Source organism: Falco biarmicus, chromosome 3 (assembly GCF_023638135.1).
Source record: "Falco biarmicus isolate bFalBia1 chromosome 3, bFalBia1.pri, whole genome shotgun sequence".
Taxonomy (NCBI): domain Eukaryota; kingdom Metazoa; phylum Chordata; class Aves; order Falconiformes; family Falconidae; genus Falco; species Falco biarmicus.
Genome location: NC_079290.1, coordinates 116,835,317 through 116,849,559, shown reverse-complemented (window position 1 = coordinate 116,849,559; position 14,243 = coordinate 116,835,317). Strand labels below are relative to the sequence as shown.

The 14,243-nt window shown below is 42.6% G+C and overlaps 1 protein-coding gene across 3 annotated transcripts; it reads left to right on the top strand.

Annotated features, from left to right (window-relative positions):
* Positions 1 to 6,952: 6,952 nt before the first annotated feature.
* Positions 6,953 to 13,840, top strand: LOC130146515 (zinc finger and BTB domain-containing protein 8A-like). 3 transcript variants are annotated; one of them, XM_056332714.1, is made up of 5 exons: positions 6,953 to 7,105; positions 7,205 to 7,350; positions 8,486 to 9,453; positions 9,953 to 10,122; positions 10,533 to 13,840. In XM_056332714.1, the coding sequence occupies exons 3-5, from the start codon at positions 8,514 to 8,516 to the stop codon at positions 10,863 to 10,865; spliced, it is 1,443 nt and encodes a 480-aa protein (XP_056188689.1). In that variant the 5' UTR covers positions 6,953 to 7,105; positions 7,205 to 7,350; positions 8,486 to 8,513; the 3' UTR covers positions 10,866 to 13,840. The 3 variants fall into 3 exon arrangements, with proteins under 3 accessions (XP_056188689.1, XP_056188690.1, XP_056188687.1); XM_056332715.1 differs by lacking the exon at positions 6,953 to 7,105 and having other exon boundaries at positions 7,116 to 7,350; positions 9,953 to 10,068; XM_056332712.1 differs by lacking the exon at positions 6,953 to 7,105 and having other exon boundaries at positions 7,116 to 7,350.
* Positions 13,841 to 14,243: the final 403 nt, after the last annotated feature.

The window sequence follows — 14,243 nt, the reverse complement described above, 5'->3', positions numbered from 1 at the left end:
CAACCAAATAACTGAAGGCAGTCTGGTTTTTGCCTTTTGTTGGATTGTTTGAAATTCAGATTTTTCCACACATGTAGAAATATTAGTAGCATGTATGATCATATAAAGGGCGTGAAGGTGTTAAAACCTGGCCAGTGGCTCCATTTATACACGTGTGTGTGGTATGCATGCCCACACAGAGGTGCTTTGAGGTCTGGGGTTACAGTTAAGATGTCATCATCTCTGCTATGTAGGTTAGCAGAGCATTTTTAACAAAACACAACCAGTGAATATAGCAACTTACTTGGTTTTTATTGAATAGATATAGGCAGGTGTCTGGATACTAGTAAATTAAAAAGAAAGAAAAAAACCTAAAAACCCAAATCAAAACAAACACCCCCCCCCCCCCCAAAAAAAAAACCCAAATCACCTCTCAAAACAATGTGCTGGACACAGCAACTTTAAACGCCATCCCCAAATATCCAAAGGCAATGTATTAGACTTTAAACTTCGGACTGCCAGTCAAGATGCAAAATATTTTAACTGTCAAAATACACGACTCCATACTTCTTACATGCTTTTAGTGTAACCAGCTAAGTCTCTGGTCCTATAAAGGCTCTGACACACAATTGGTCCCATTAATCATGAGACTAATTATAAGGGTAACATCTAAGCAGAACTAGAAACCAAATCAGGTCTCAAATTCTTACAAGTTCTTCAGTGGCAAGGCTTACTTTAATTTTTAGCTGCTGGCTTCTTTTTGCATTGGAGGGGAATTACATGAACACAAATGTAATTTTAGAGTCAGTGACTGTGCTACTGATTTTTCAAATTCTGTCTTGTTTGGTTGTTAATAGCTAAGGTATGTGAGCGCTGACCCAAGCCAGTGTGTATTAGTCAAACAAAAATAGGAAGTTTGCTTTGAAATTGTTTTCTTCTTGTAGTTGTTTGTGTTTCTAATACAAGATGGACACATTTTGTTGTTAAATAATAGCTATTGGTAGCTATAGCAGCTATTTCTAGATCACAAACATTTTTTAATACCTCAGTCTTAAGAGACTTGGAGGATTCTTCTCACCTCCTGTGTGAAAGTAAAAAATAGAATACTCACTGAACTAACCAAGAGTTAACATTTTGAGGAGATGCCCTGGTTTTAGAACCTGCTTTTTTTAGGCACCATCCTGCAGATGGATTTATGGGTAGATTCAAGGACCTTCATAAATCTCCGAGCCCACTCCAAGATCCATCCAGGTGAAAGCCAGTATAGTAACAGCACTGTATTACGAAACAAGATGCTGTATATTTATTGAGGCAGGAGAGGAAGATTTTCTTTTTCACTTTTGAAAACCAATGTGGGAATCTTGCCAGTTGATGCAGTATCTCTGGACGGATCAGTGGAGTAGTTCAATCAAAAGTAAATTGTCCTAAAGTATTGACTGGTACAGTAACATTTTCATGTGTATCATCTGAATCTGATGTATGTGAAATTCAGTTACCCCAGCATTCTCTGAAAGTCCATCTTTTAAATTTTGTATTAACTCTTCTTTTGTTGTTTACTGAAATGTTAAACACAGCAGATTATGACTTTTTAAAAAGTGCTCCAGTACAAGTAAAATAAGGGTAATAAAAAAAAAAAAAAGGCAACAACAAAGAAGAAATGGTATTCAATGTTAAGCAGATTATTTTGATGAGAAAGTGTTGGAGAATGGCTGGATGAGAAGGGTCACAGATCATTAGAGCATTTGTACAAGCAGAGCCGAATCTAACGGGGGTGCTATCAAGACTAGGCCTCAGCTGAAATTGCCAGCTATGCTGATGGCTGTAGAATTGCAAGTACACCACGACCTTAACAAGCTTCACAAACGACTCTAAGGAGGTATGTGCAGTAAAGATAAAGAAGTTATGTAAGCTAGCTAACCGCAAGTAGGAGGACCATGTAAATGAGTAGGTAGTGATTCTAGCCAATCATAGACTGCTGAGTATGCATAATTAGATACACTGTATAAATAAGAGCTATTCGGGCTAATAAAGTGAATCATGCTTTATCACTCATACTGAGTCGGCTGCGTGTTATTCCCCGCCGCTCGCAAGAAAGAGGAGCACTAGGGAGTGAAAGAAGGGACTGATGTCTGGTGCTCTGCTTCCGCAGGTATTTGGGATCAATAGTTCTACATGGGGGAAAGGATTGCGTAAAGTTCTGAATTGTGGGTCTATATAGAAAAGACAGCTGTGCAGCTTTTACAGGTGATTCCCAGCACAATCCAGGGAGCAGTGTGCACCCATCAGACCTTTCCAGATATAATAACTGCACATTTTCTGCAGATCAGTAATACAGAATTGCACTGATGTTTTACCGCAATCTGCCAGATCTGCAAGTGTACCTGTCCCGATGCCGAGATGTCCATGGATGTTATGTGTCAGGGTGGAAGAGAGAAAAACAAATTGAACCAAAGTTGAGAATTAACATGCATCACCATCATACAGGCAATTTACCCTTTTTAAGGGGTGAGGATCACATCTTTGAGTGCTTTTTGTAACATTTTTTCTACAGTCACGCATTACTGAATATGTCTTTATTGTATGTTAAATTGTGTATGTACTAAATATGTTTATACTGTTGTATGTAGCCTGGTTCTTTTACAAAGAACAGAAAACATTAAATCAATACTAATCTCACAGTAAGCATACATTTTTCCCATTTTTTCCATGAAAGATGTGGGGCACTGGAGCATACGTCCCTGCTCTTGTCTCCCTGACTCTGAGGGCCATGGGGTTGTTACCATCCCTGGTGAAAAGGACTCTTGCTGTGGGAGAAAGAAAACAGGAGACCAGGGCAATCAAGGGGGATGAAACCTTGCCAAAGAGCTTGCTAATCGTTTGTGGAGAATGAATTCAAGGTCTAAGTGACTCACAATTCTAGGTGTTAAGGGAAGCTGTGTTGACAGAATATATCTAGTAAGTATGTAATTTAATTCTTTTGCTGTGGGATTAGGATTTGGCCTAATATAGATGAAACTACTGACAAACTACACCGAGATGCTTGTACAGCTGCTGCCCCTGTTAACACTGCCATCAAACCCCAGACTCCGCCCAAGTTGTAAACTTTGTTTAGAAGATGGCCTGCTCAGTTAGGCATACTGGCAGATGGAAGATTCCTTGATTTCCTTGATATTCATGATTTCCTTGTCATTTTGAAAAACAAAGTGATCTCCTGCTAGCCTGGAGGCTGAACAAGCACTTGTGTTTGTACTAGAAGACAACAAGGATGCAGCTCGGGATCTGCATGAGGACAGCTAACTACCCAAATTGTGGCCAAGTCTACTGGCTTTGTCATGCAGAAAGCTGATGACAGTAAAGATGATGCTGCTGCAAACGAATAAAGCCAAATATAAGCTGGGAGAGTATTAGATGAAAATTGTAATCTCATTCTTAATTACCTTCTAGTGTCTGTCTTATTCCCCTATCTCCAGACCACGTCTGCATAACTTAAAAAGTTCTTTTGTTATGACGGGGATATGGTCTTATCTTGCATACTTTGTATTCCTTATGGCATTAGGTCCTGTAACGCTGAAAAGTTTTCTGAAATGGAACGATCAGCAACTCTCCTGTGAACTACTAAAAATATATATATTTTTATGCCACGCACAGTTTCTCAAATGCTTTTAAACAAACAAAAATGTTCTCAGAAAATTACTTTTCCTTTAAGAGGTATAACACTATTTTAAAAGCAACAGTTTTTGCAAGAGCATGGATTAAAATTCCTGCTGTTCACATTTTCTCATTAAATGCGTTTTTAGATCCAGTGGGAAAAAAAAAGGGGAGGGGGCAACTAATTAATTTCCCAAGTATGATACATTTCTGATTCAGTGGAAAAAAATGCAGCTATTTCTTCAATGGTAGAAAAAGGAAGAATTGTGTTGCTTCAGCCCAAGGTTATATACAATTTTACTTATGTTTTCAAAACTTAAAATAAAACCCTTGGTAAATGCATATTACTTTGCTGACACACTTGGGAAAAATCCATTACAGCTCCGCCAAATCAATCTTGTGAATCAATGCATGTCAATCTTTGAACTATGATACTTCAGTTGTTCTAGTATACACTCTTGAGTTTTCTTTGGCAAGGAATATCACTATATATTTAAATTCAGAAAATATATCATAACTGAAGTCTGTGATTTTTAAGAAGCACCTATTTTAAGGAAAACTAAAATCTTTTAACTGCTCTTGCTATTAATTACATTTGACTACCAAAACCCAAATGAGACAACGCAAAACTTATGTTAATAATTTTTATATCAGCCCTAACAATGTCATTTTTTTAAAGTAATTTGTAAATTGTTCTCTGAAAAGCAGACTATTAGTCTTGCTTTGCAACACTCCTGCTGCTGTGAGAAGCACCTCCTCCACATAGCTGCCAAACTTATTCCCATTGGATAAACTCCTCAAACAGTATCTCAACTTCAAGTGGAACTTTCTTGGCTACAAACTGTAACTCTAAAATTTAGAAACACAAAAGAAAAAAACTAGATTAAAACCCAAAATTGCTGGAATCAGTGGATTGTTTGGGATGTATTAGTGTGAAAAACAGGACATCAGTCCCTACATATGAGAAAGCCAGTCTGTTCCGTGGCTGTCCCTAGGTGCACTGTGCAGACTTGTGGGCAAGGTTTCTGAAGTACTCTGAGTAAAGGACTTGCAACATCTTTAAAAATTCTAATTAAGCTACTCTAGATATCACTGCATTTTTCCCCTACTTTTTAAATTCTACTACCTGTTCCTAGCAGATGGAGAGCCCTTGAGGTCCTATTAATGCTGTTACAATCCACCAAGCAGAGCAGTCTCTGATGTACAAGTGAAAGTACCAATTACCTGAGAAGTCAACAAAGTCAAACAGAACAAACACCTACAAATAGTTCTTTTCAAAAGGAATTTTTCAGCAGATGAAATAATTTAGGCATGGATTTGAAAAAAATATGTAGAATTTTATATAAAAAGGGGTGCTACTTAGTTGAACTGACAGGCAAAATCAAACTTTAGAGGAATGAATTCAAGCGATATTAAAACCTGATACTGCAAGTAAATTTTCTGGTTTATATTAAGCAATCCAAGCAATTTAGTTGTTTGTCATCTTTCTTTCTCAATACCAGAATCGGTAATTGAAAGTTTGTTAGTTGGCAATAAACTAAATTCTATGAAATTCCCCAGCTTGAGACTTTTGAGTCAAAATCAGTTGCTCTATGGAAGAATACAAGCAATATTTTTACCTGAACACTCTTCCAGTCTCCTACAATTTGTGACTTGCGGACTTACTAAGGCACAGGACATTCTAAAGGTAAAGGACAGGAGATTTAGATTAGATATTGGAAAGAAATTCTTCCCTGTGAGGGTGGCGAGGCGCTGGCACAGGTTGCCCAGAAAAGCTGTGGGTGCCCCATCCCTGGAAGTGTTCAAGGCCAGGTTGGACAGGGCTTGGAGCAACCTGGGCTGGGGGGAGGTGTCCCTGCCCATGGGGGGTGGGAGCTAGGTGATCTTTAAGAGCCCTTCCAACCCAAACTGTTCTGTGAATCCATGATTTCTATACATAGCTCTCAAGTCACTCTCATGACCATACAGCCCTGTAACACTCACGTATTTCGCACCCATAGCAGCCCAGGGCAAGCAATGCCAGTGCCTAATTACGTGTTACGTGAAGCACCGCATCCTCTTGTTTGCTCTGACCCTGCCACCTCCTAGCTCAATTTACTATCCCCTTCCTCTTACACTGGAATAAGCAGTGAACAGTCAGTCCGTATCGATCCCCTCACGATTTTATAGGTTTCCATTTACCTCACCTGCTTCATGTTTTTCCTCATTGGGACATCAGACATCTGTACAAAGCTGCACTAGAATTTCTCATTTCCCTTTTCCCGGCCTAAGCCATGACAGGTTCCTGTATATGTTCTTTGAAATGAGTGACCCCGGGGCTGCATACAGTATGCCACGTGCAGGTGTGCGCTATTAATTAACAGGAGGAGCTGTGAGAAGCTGGGCGCTAGGGTTGCGTTGTGTGACCCTGAAAAGGGAACAATGAGGACAAAGATGCTAACGGTCCTCGCAGCTGACTTTGGAATCAGTTCTGCTATTACACTCTTTAGACTTTGATGTAAAAGCCAGATAAATTACATGAAATGTGCAAGTGACACCAATCAGAGGATGACTACGGACCAGCAATGTGACATGGCTGAAAAAGACTGGTTAGTTGTAGGTACATTAGATTGAAATGTTTGCAGTTGATAATTAACACCATTGCCCAGCGGACTGAAAAGATTAATGTGAAATACTGTGTAAATTCCAATTGCTTTCATGTTCAAGAATGATTAATTTAAGCTGGTCAGGTACAGAGTGGAGCCTTATGCAAGCAGAATGGATCTCATGAAAGATTCTACAAGCGTGGCCTGCATTTGAAAAGAGACAGAATCTACAAAACTTTGGGTGTTTATTAAAAAGGGGGAATTAAGCTGGTGAAAAGCACTGTTACAATATAAATACATATAAATTGAAAATAAAGAAATGTATACAATATACTGGGAGAATGTTTCTGACTATTAAAAGAAAGAGTGTTTGGATGTCTTTCCCATTTTGCTATAGGGGGGAAAGGATGGTAAATTGTTTCAAGATGGAATGTCTTAAGTTTGTGGAAGAGAAGGCTAAAAAGGACACAAAGGGCACAGTGAAGGCAGAATGGCTCCCATGGGAAAACAAAAATTTATGAGAAATAACGAGGGTGTCAAAAGCACAGAAAAGACCCTGGTGGTAAGAAGAGGAAGGAGAAAGACACCAAACTTCAAGTGAGAGAGGGTGAGAGGTTCAGGTACAGGGATTTCAGACACGTCTTTTTCAGAAGATCACAAATATGAAGAGAAAAATATCTTACATCCTTTTCTGAGGAAGCTCCAAAAGGAAAAAAAAAAAAAAAAAAAAAAGATTTGGGTAATCAAGGCCTGTGCTACACCTATAGGTGTGAGAAGGCAGCATCTGGGGCACCACATCCCCTCCCAGGCAGCATGTGGGTGTGGGAAGAGGCGAGCGGCCCCGGCTGCAGGGCGATCCGGCAGAGGAAGCCGCTGGGCTGCGCCTGCAATCGGTGCGTTGCCCCTTTAATTGTGTCCCCAGCCCTCGGGCGTCTCTGTCCAACGCCCACGTCAGCAAATACCTTTTGTTTCTCTCACGTTCGGGCTTCCAGGGCTCGGGGCTGCGGGACCAGCGCGTCACCTCCAGCCACGGCGAGCCCCGACGCGGGGCCGGGGACCCCGCATCCACCGCCCGCTCCCCTCGGCTCAGCGACACCCGCCCCAGGACCAGCCGGTGAGCGGCGGCTCCAGCACGCCGGTAGGCCAGACAGGGCGTTGGGATCTGGGGGCGGAAAGGGCCCGGGAGGCGGCCTCGCTGCGAGGGTCGGGCGAGGGCCGGCGCCGGGCTCCGCAGTCCCCGCGGGCGCCGGGCTCCGTGCGCGCCGGCCCGCTGGCAGCTGCCCCCGAGAGCCGCTCGGTCCGCGGGCTGCACAGCGTCCTCGGCGGGCGCCATTTGCAGCCCCGGGCGCGGCTGGAAGGAGCCAGGCGCGGCAACAAAGGGCTGCGCGGGAGCGGGCGGCGGGGGGGCCGCAGCGGGGGGGCCGCGGCGGGGGCGCTGCCAGCGCGGGGAGGCGGCGGGCGGGGGCGGCCGGGGCCGGGGCGGGAGCGGCTGGGGCTGGGGCTGCGCCGGGCGCCCGGCAGCGGGCGGCGGCAGCGTGGCGGGGAGCTCCCGCGGAGCGGCACCGGGGCTGGGCTGGCGCGGGCGGCTGCGGGCTGCGCGCCCGGCGCGGCGCGGCAGAGGAGAGCGGCGGGGAGCTCGAGAGCGGCGGGGAGCTCGGGCGCGGTGGGGAGCGGGGGCGGTCGCCCGCGGGGCCCGGGCCGGGAGGCGCCTCCGCGCTTTGGCGGGCGGGTCCGGCGCCGTCGGGCGTCCCGGGCTGCCGCGGCCCGAGCGGCCAATTCGGGCGGGCGGGCGGGTGAGTGACGGCGGCCTCCGCCAATACCGGGGCAGCCCGGGCCGGGAGGGCTGCGGGGCGCTGCCGCCGAGTCCCGTCTCTGGTCCTGGCGGTGTGAGCCCGGCCGGGCCGGGGCGGTGCGGGGCCGCCAGCTCCCGGCGCGGAGCCGGGCCTCGGCCGCAGCAGCTGGAGGGCTGCCCGCCGCACCGGGCACTGGCAGGCGGCTGCCAGCGGGTCGCACACATCCACCCGGTATCCCTGGGACGGGATGCCCGTCGCTGTAGCTCGCACGTGTCTGCCAAATAATGTGCACCGATTCGGCTCTCGCATCACTCTTCTTGGGAAAAGAGTGTATGGTTGTGCATACTGTAATTTCAATGCATTCATAGATTCAAATAATTAAGATTATTTGTGAAGATCTCTGTAAAATTGGGCCTGACGTCTTTGGCTGAGTTGAATTGAGGCTGAAGTCAAGAATAATTATTTTCTTTATTTTTTTAGACTGACGCTTCATTGCATTTTTTCTGGAATGGAGATTTCTTCTCACCAGTTTCACCTCTTGCAGCAACTAAATGAGCAGCGCAGGCAGGACTTGTTCTGCGACTGCAATATCCTGGTGGAGGGCAAGGTCTTCAAAGCACATCGCAATGTGCTGTTTGCCAGCAGCGGCTATTTCAAAATGCTCCTCTCGCAGAGCTCGAAGGAGACGAGTCAGTCGACGACAGCTACTTTCCAGGCATTTTCTCCTGACACATTTACAGTTATTCTAGATTTTGTGTATTCAGGCAAACTGTCCCTCACTGGTCAAAATGTCATTGAAGTCATGTCGGCTGCTAGCTATCTTCAGATGACCGATGTTATCAGCGTGTGTAAAACGTTCATTAAGTCATCGCTGGACATCAGTGAGAAGGAGAAGGATCGCTACTTCAGTCTGTCAGACAAAGATGTAAATTCAAACGGGGTGGACCGATCTTGCTTGTACAACACCGGCTGGAGGGCAGAAAGCAGCCCGCCGCATTCACACTTGAGTTCAGACCAAGGGACATGTATGATGGGTGGAAACTCTTGGAGCAATTTCAGCTACTATCCAACTTCTCAAAGAAATGCCCAGCAGCAGCTGTCCAAACATGAGCAACGGCAGGATTCCGTAAAGAAATCCCGGCACCTGGGACTGCAGCAGCCTTCTGACATTCCTCACTATAAATCAAGCAAACTGGAGGACAGGGCTGCCGAGCCCACTGGCCATATTGCTCAGTCTGAGGAGCAAGTTCAGATCGAACCAGAAGTTGAATCCCCTCATGTGGGGTACCAGTACAGCCAAGGGTCCGACGTGATGCCAAGGAGCTTGGCTGTGTCACAGCAGGAGCATGAATCACCCCGTTCTTCCAGTAAATCGAAGTCTTCAAAAGCTGATGAGCAGTACGCGAGCATGCCCTCGATCCTGGGTGTCATGGGAAGCTGGGCTGAAGGTAAGTTTGTTTTGATCCTGTGGGCGCACAGTCATCTGCAAGTTGGCTGTTCTGTCCTTGAGAAAATGTGCTTTACTGAACGAGCGTACAGTTGCAAAAAAGACATCTGTATTGCCCAGAAATGGAAGTTTGGAAAGTTGGTAACTCTTTATTTTTGAATAATTTTGACTTACTGAAGTAGCTGGTTTACTAAAACTAGCCTTTCAAAATACATAATGTTCAGTGTCTACGGCTTTGCCTTGCACTTTTAAGTTAATATCGTTTGGGATGGTTTTGTGCTCTTTTTAATATAGCTGACAGTCCCCTCCTTTTGTTGCACTCTTGTGTAATTTACAGGAAAACAGAAGATATTTGTGCTTGGAAAGACCTATGATGTTATTTTTTTAATAGAAGTGATTTGCTGTTCTGCTTACAGAATGCCTTTTCCTAGAGCATTACATGACTAGACGTGTTATGACTTAATTAACTTATTTTTTTAAATCACATTATATTCTAACAGATGATCTGCCCAGGATGAGGTTCAAGTGCCCGTTCTGCACTCATGTGGTGAAAAGAAAAGCAGACCTAAAGCGTCACCTTCGCTGTCATACAGGAGAGCGCCCTTACCCTTGTGAGGCATGTGGGAAAAGATTTAGCAGGCTAGATCACCTAAGTAGCCATTTTCGAACAGTATGTATTTTTAGTAACTGCATGATTTGTTTAATGTGTAAATCTCTCAGTGTACTTAAATACAGCATAAGTGTATCTGGTTGATATATTGAATCCCGTAAAGAAGAGGTAATAGAAAATTAATTTGGTTTTGTTGAAGTCAATTTGAAGCATAATTTGTATGAAAGGGGATGGATTTCTTTGTTAATTGATGGCTCGCAAAGGTACTGCTCTATGCAAGTCCTGTAACAGCTTAAGAGGGCAATTACAGCGTCCATGATAGTTTAATTTTTAACATTTGAATGCTGTCTCTCAAAATGAGTTACTGCTACCATTTGATGCTACTCCAGCCATACTTTTTGCCATCTTAAAAGACACTTCTTTGTGGATAATTATCAAATCTATTAATTTTGATTTTCCCATTTTCCCAGATTCATCAGGCTTGTAAGCCTGTCTGCAGAAAATGTAAACGCCACGTGACTGAGCTGACAGGACAAGTGGTCCAAGAGGGGACGAGACGTTACAGACTCTGTAATGAGTGTTTGGCTGAAGCTGGTATAGACAGTATTCGCATTGACTTGGAGGCTGAAGCACCCCTTGAATTTCCACAAGATGGGGATAAGGATTCCAGGTGGCACTATGGGGAAGACAACAGATCAGACGTGGAGATTGTGGAGGATGGGTCAACAGACTTGGTCATTCAGCAAGTTGATGACAGTGAGGATGAAGCGGACGAAAAGGAAGTAAAACCAAATATTAGGTAGTTGCAAGACAAGAAGTAGGAATTTCGCATAAGAGGGAGAATGTACTGTCTTGACCATATGCCCTCCACCAGCCTGTTGTTAAGCATACAAAGACATACTGGTTTCTCTTGGACAGGTCCAGACTTGCATGTATTTATGGACATGCCATTGAGTCCATTCTGAGTTTTGTTATGAGAATACCCATGCTTTGCTTCATTAGAAATAATCCATCCTTAAGTGAAATAATGGATGAATAAGGAACTGAAGTATTACATGGATAACTTTTTATAGTAGACAGTGCGTCACTTCAAAACCTCTTTCAAGGGAGTGAGATCTAAATACTTTAAAAAACAAAAAAGTCACGCAGCACTGTAAATTGCCCACTTGTTAAACTTGTAGAGATGTAGGGTTTGTATGTGTTATCATTTGTCGATAAAGTATAAATACCCCACACAGCAGAATATCCACGTCTCTTCAGGATTCAGAAATTAAGATAATCTTCCACAAAATTTCATGAAGTCTTCGTATTATGATAAGGAAAAAAGGCAGCTAATTAAGAAAAAGCATATAAAATGTTTTAGCACATTCATCTGGAAAAGCACTTTCTTGTAAAATTTATTAGAATAAGGAGATTCTTTAGCAGGTCATTCATTCAAGGCCAGTTTCTTTACAAGAAAATAAACACAGAGATACTAGTCCTAGTCAACACATCAGAAAGAAAATTATTACAAATATGAATCGTTAGTTGATGTCAGTAGATGTTTCATTCATTCTGAAAACTGGGAACTCAGACTGGGCTATGGTTTAATAAGCATTAGTAAAATTCTCTCTCTCTCTTTTTTTTTTTTTTTTTTTCCCCTTAAAAACCTCTCAAAAATGCCAGGCTGACATGACTGGTAATTCTGCATCCACAGCATTGCCAATGGCAGCGTCAGCTTCTCCACACCAACGTGAAGGAAACAATCCTTCCAAAGTTACTTCAGCTGTTGTTTTCTCTCTTTGTCCCGTTTTATTTATATAGCACATTATCTGGCACAATAACAGTGCCAGAACAATTTGTACAGTATATATACTATATCATTAGAAGCGGAACTGATGAGATTTTTCCATCTGAAACCATTGACTACTCCTGTTTGTATTGACCTGTACTCACTTTAAACTGATGAGTTTTAAGATGGAGTCATTATCAATTTATGTATTCCCAGAATCATTCGGTCACCAAGAGAATACATTTTAACCTTTTTCAGTCTGTACTATATGCCAACGAGAATAAGATGTACTGGAAGTCCTAGACACCATATTTCTGTAATTTTGCCTACAATTAGACTACAGGAGATGGATGACTTAATGGTGAAGAAAGTTTACTTCTGTAACAAAGTAAGCCACTTTGTTTTGTTACTTAGTTAGTTTATCTTGACCAGCACTTGACCAGGACAGGAGCAGAAGTATGCACCTGGAGTGCTTTTACTTTGCATTTTCTTAGACAGACCTGAGTATTAATACAGTCTTCATCCTGCAATCACTGAACTCAGTGGGTATAGGCTTAAGCTTAGAAATTTTTTTTTCCTCTTTTTACAACTTTGTAAGCATGTTTGGCTGAAACCAGGGATTAACTACAGAACAATCCCATATATATATATATATACTATATAATCTCTTTCCCAGGGACAGCTAAAAAGTCACTGTTTTCTTTTTATTTGTGTAAAAACTGTATAGCCTTATTAGTATCATCATTACCAGAGAGTGCAGCATTTTCATTCCGGGCTGCAGATGGCCAGCCTACAGGTCTCTTAAATGACAGCTCAGGTGCTTCCTACTAAGTTCACAGCATAAGCATTAAGTGCCCTTCCCCTCAATGTTGCAGGCTCTCAAGAAGCAGCCTGCTTGTATGTTCTAAGGAGATCAGAAGTGGTGTTTCATTTTTACTAAAGTTATCATCCATTGGCTTAGACTTGGGGAGGTGCATGGAAGGAGGAACTTACAAAACTTTCTGATCACCCATATAAAAACATCTTTTCCGAATGAAACTTACACTTGCCTCGATTTTATGTTACTCTTTGGTCAGCAGTCCACGAAGTCAACTTGATGTGAAAACAGCTGGTTAATTTCTTGGAGCTTATTACTCCTAAAATGCATATTATTAAATGGCTAAGAAATATTCCTGAGCAACCTTAACTAAATCAAATATAGAACAAAGAAATCTATAAAAGAATATGGAATGACTTCGATCAAATTTCAAGAGAAAATGCTTGCTGAAATCAGATTTCATAGATTTTTCCATTTCCCTTTACATTAAACAGTATGCACAATAAATTCTAGGTATCAGTGCCTGCTGTACCAGAATACAAAGTGGCTGGGATTAGTCTCTGTGTGTGTTTGGGGATGGATTAAGGGGAGGGGAAAATAAATTGTCATTCTAGGCCCGAAATCTTACCTGCCATCTGTAAAGGTGAGACTATTAAGTGTTTCTTAATAGTGGGGGCGTTTTTAGGAGCAACACTATTTTTGGATCAATACTCAATCTAATTAGATGCCATAAATCTAAGAATACTGAGGACCAGATGCTTCAGAAAAAAGATGTGAAGTGGCTATAAATGGGCAAGTGGAACAACCTATCCATGTGAAGACATTTACTTTTTAAATATAGGCAGATTAATTGTTGATTTGCCTGGCAAATAAGGGTTTATACTGGTTTTATATGTTATTGTTATTCGTAGTAGCATAACTAGATATCTGTAGTAATTTTTGAAGTACCTTATTAAGCTTGGAGTTTTAGCTCAACTGCGATTCCCACAGGTCAATTATGTTTTGTATTTTAAAGACGTTACCATTTTTACATTTGTTGCCTTAATTTCAGTTGTTCCCTTATTTTTGTATTGCAAGACGAGATAAATGTTAAGTGCCTTCTATTTTCTACGTCCTTCATTTTACATAGCCTGTCATATATTTTGCTTGTTTTTCTCTAAATGAAAGTAATCCTGTTTGTTTTCTTCTCATCTTCTTGCATTGCCTCTGATGATTGTCGTCTTCATGTTTCTGTTAGGATCATATACCGCTCATTAGCAGAAGTAACATTTTCTTTCTTTTCAAGGAGGAAAGTAAAGACCATATAGGGTTCCCACAGAATTTAAATTCCCTGACAATTAACTGATGTGAATGTGTTGCTTTTAGAACTTTGTCAGGTTACAAGATTGGGGTTTTTTTATTTAAAAAAACGCTGATTTTATCCTTAAATGCTAGAGAAGGCTGTATGGAACTGTACTGACGTCTACTAATAGAGGTTTAAGTTGTAGTGCAGCATTGGAATGGGCTATTCAGAAAGCAGCCTCAGAGATGGTTGTCCTTGAAGGTGTTCAAGACTTGGCTAGACAGAGCCATGGCTGATCTCATCTGGATCTG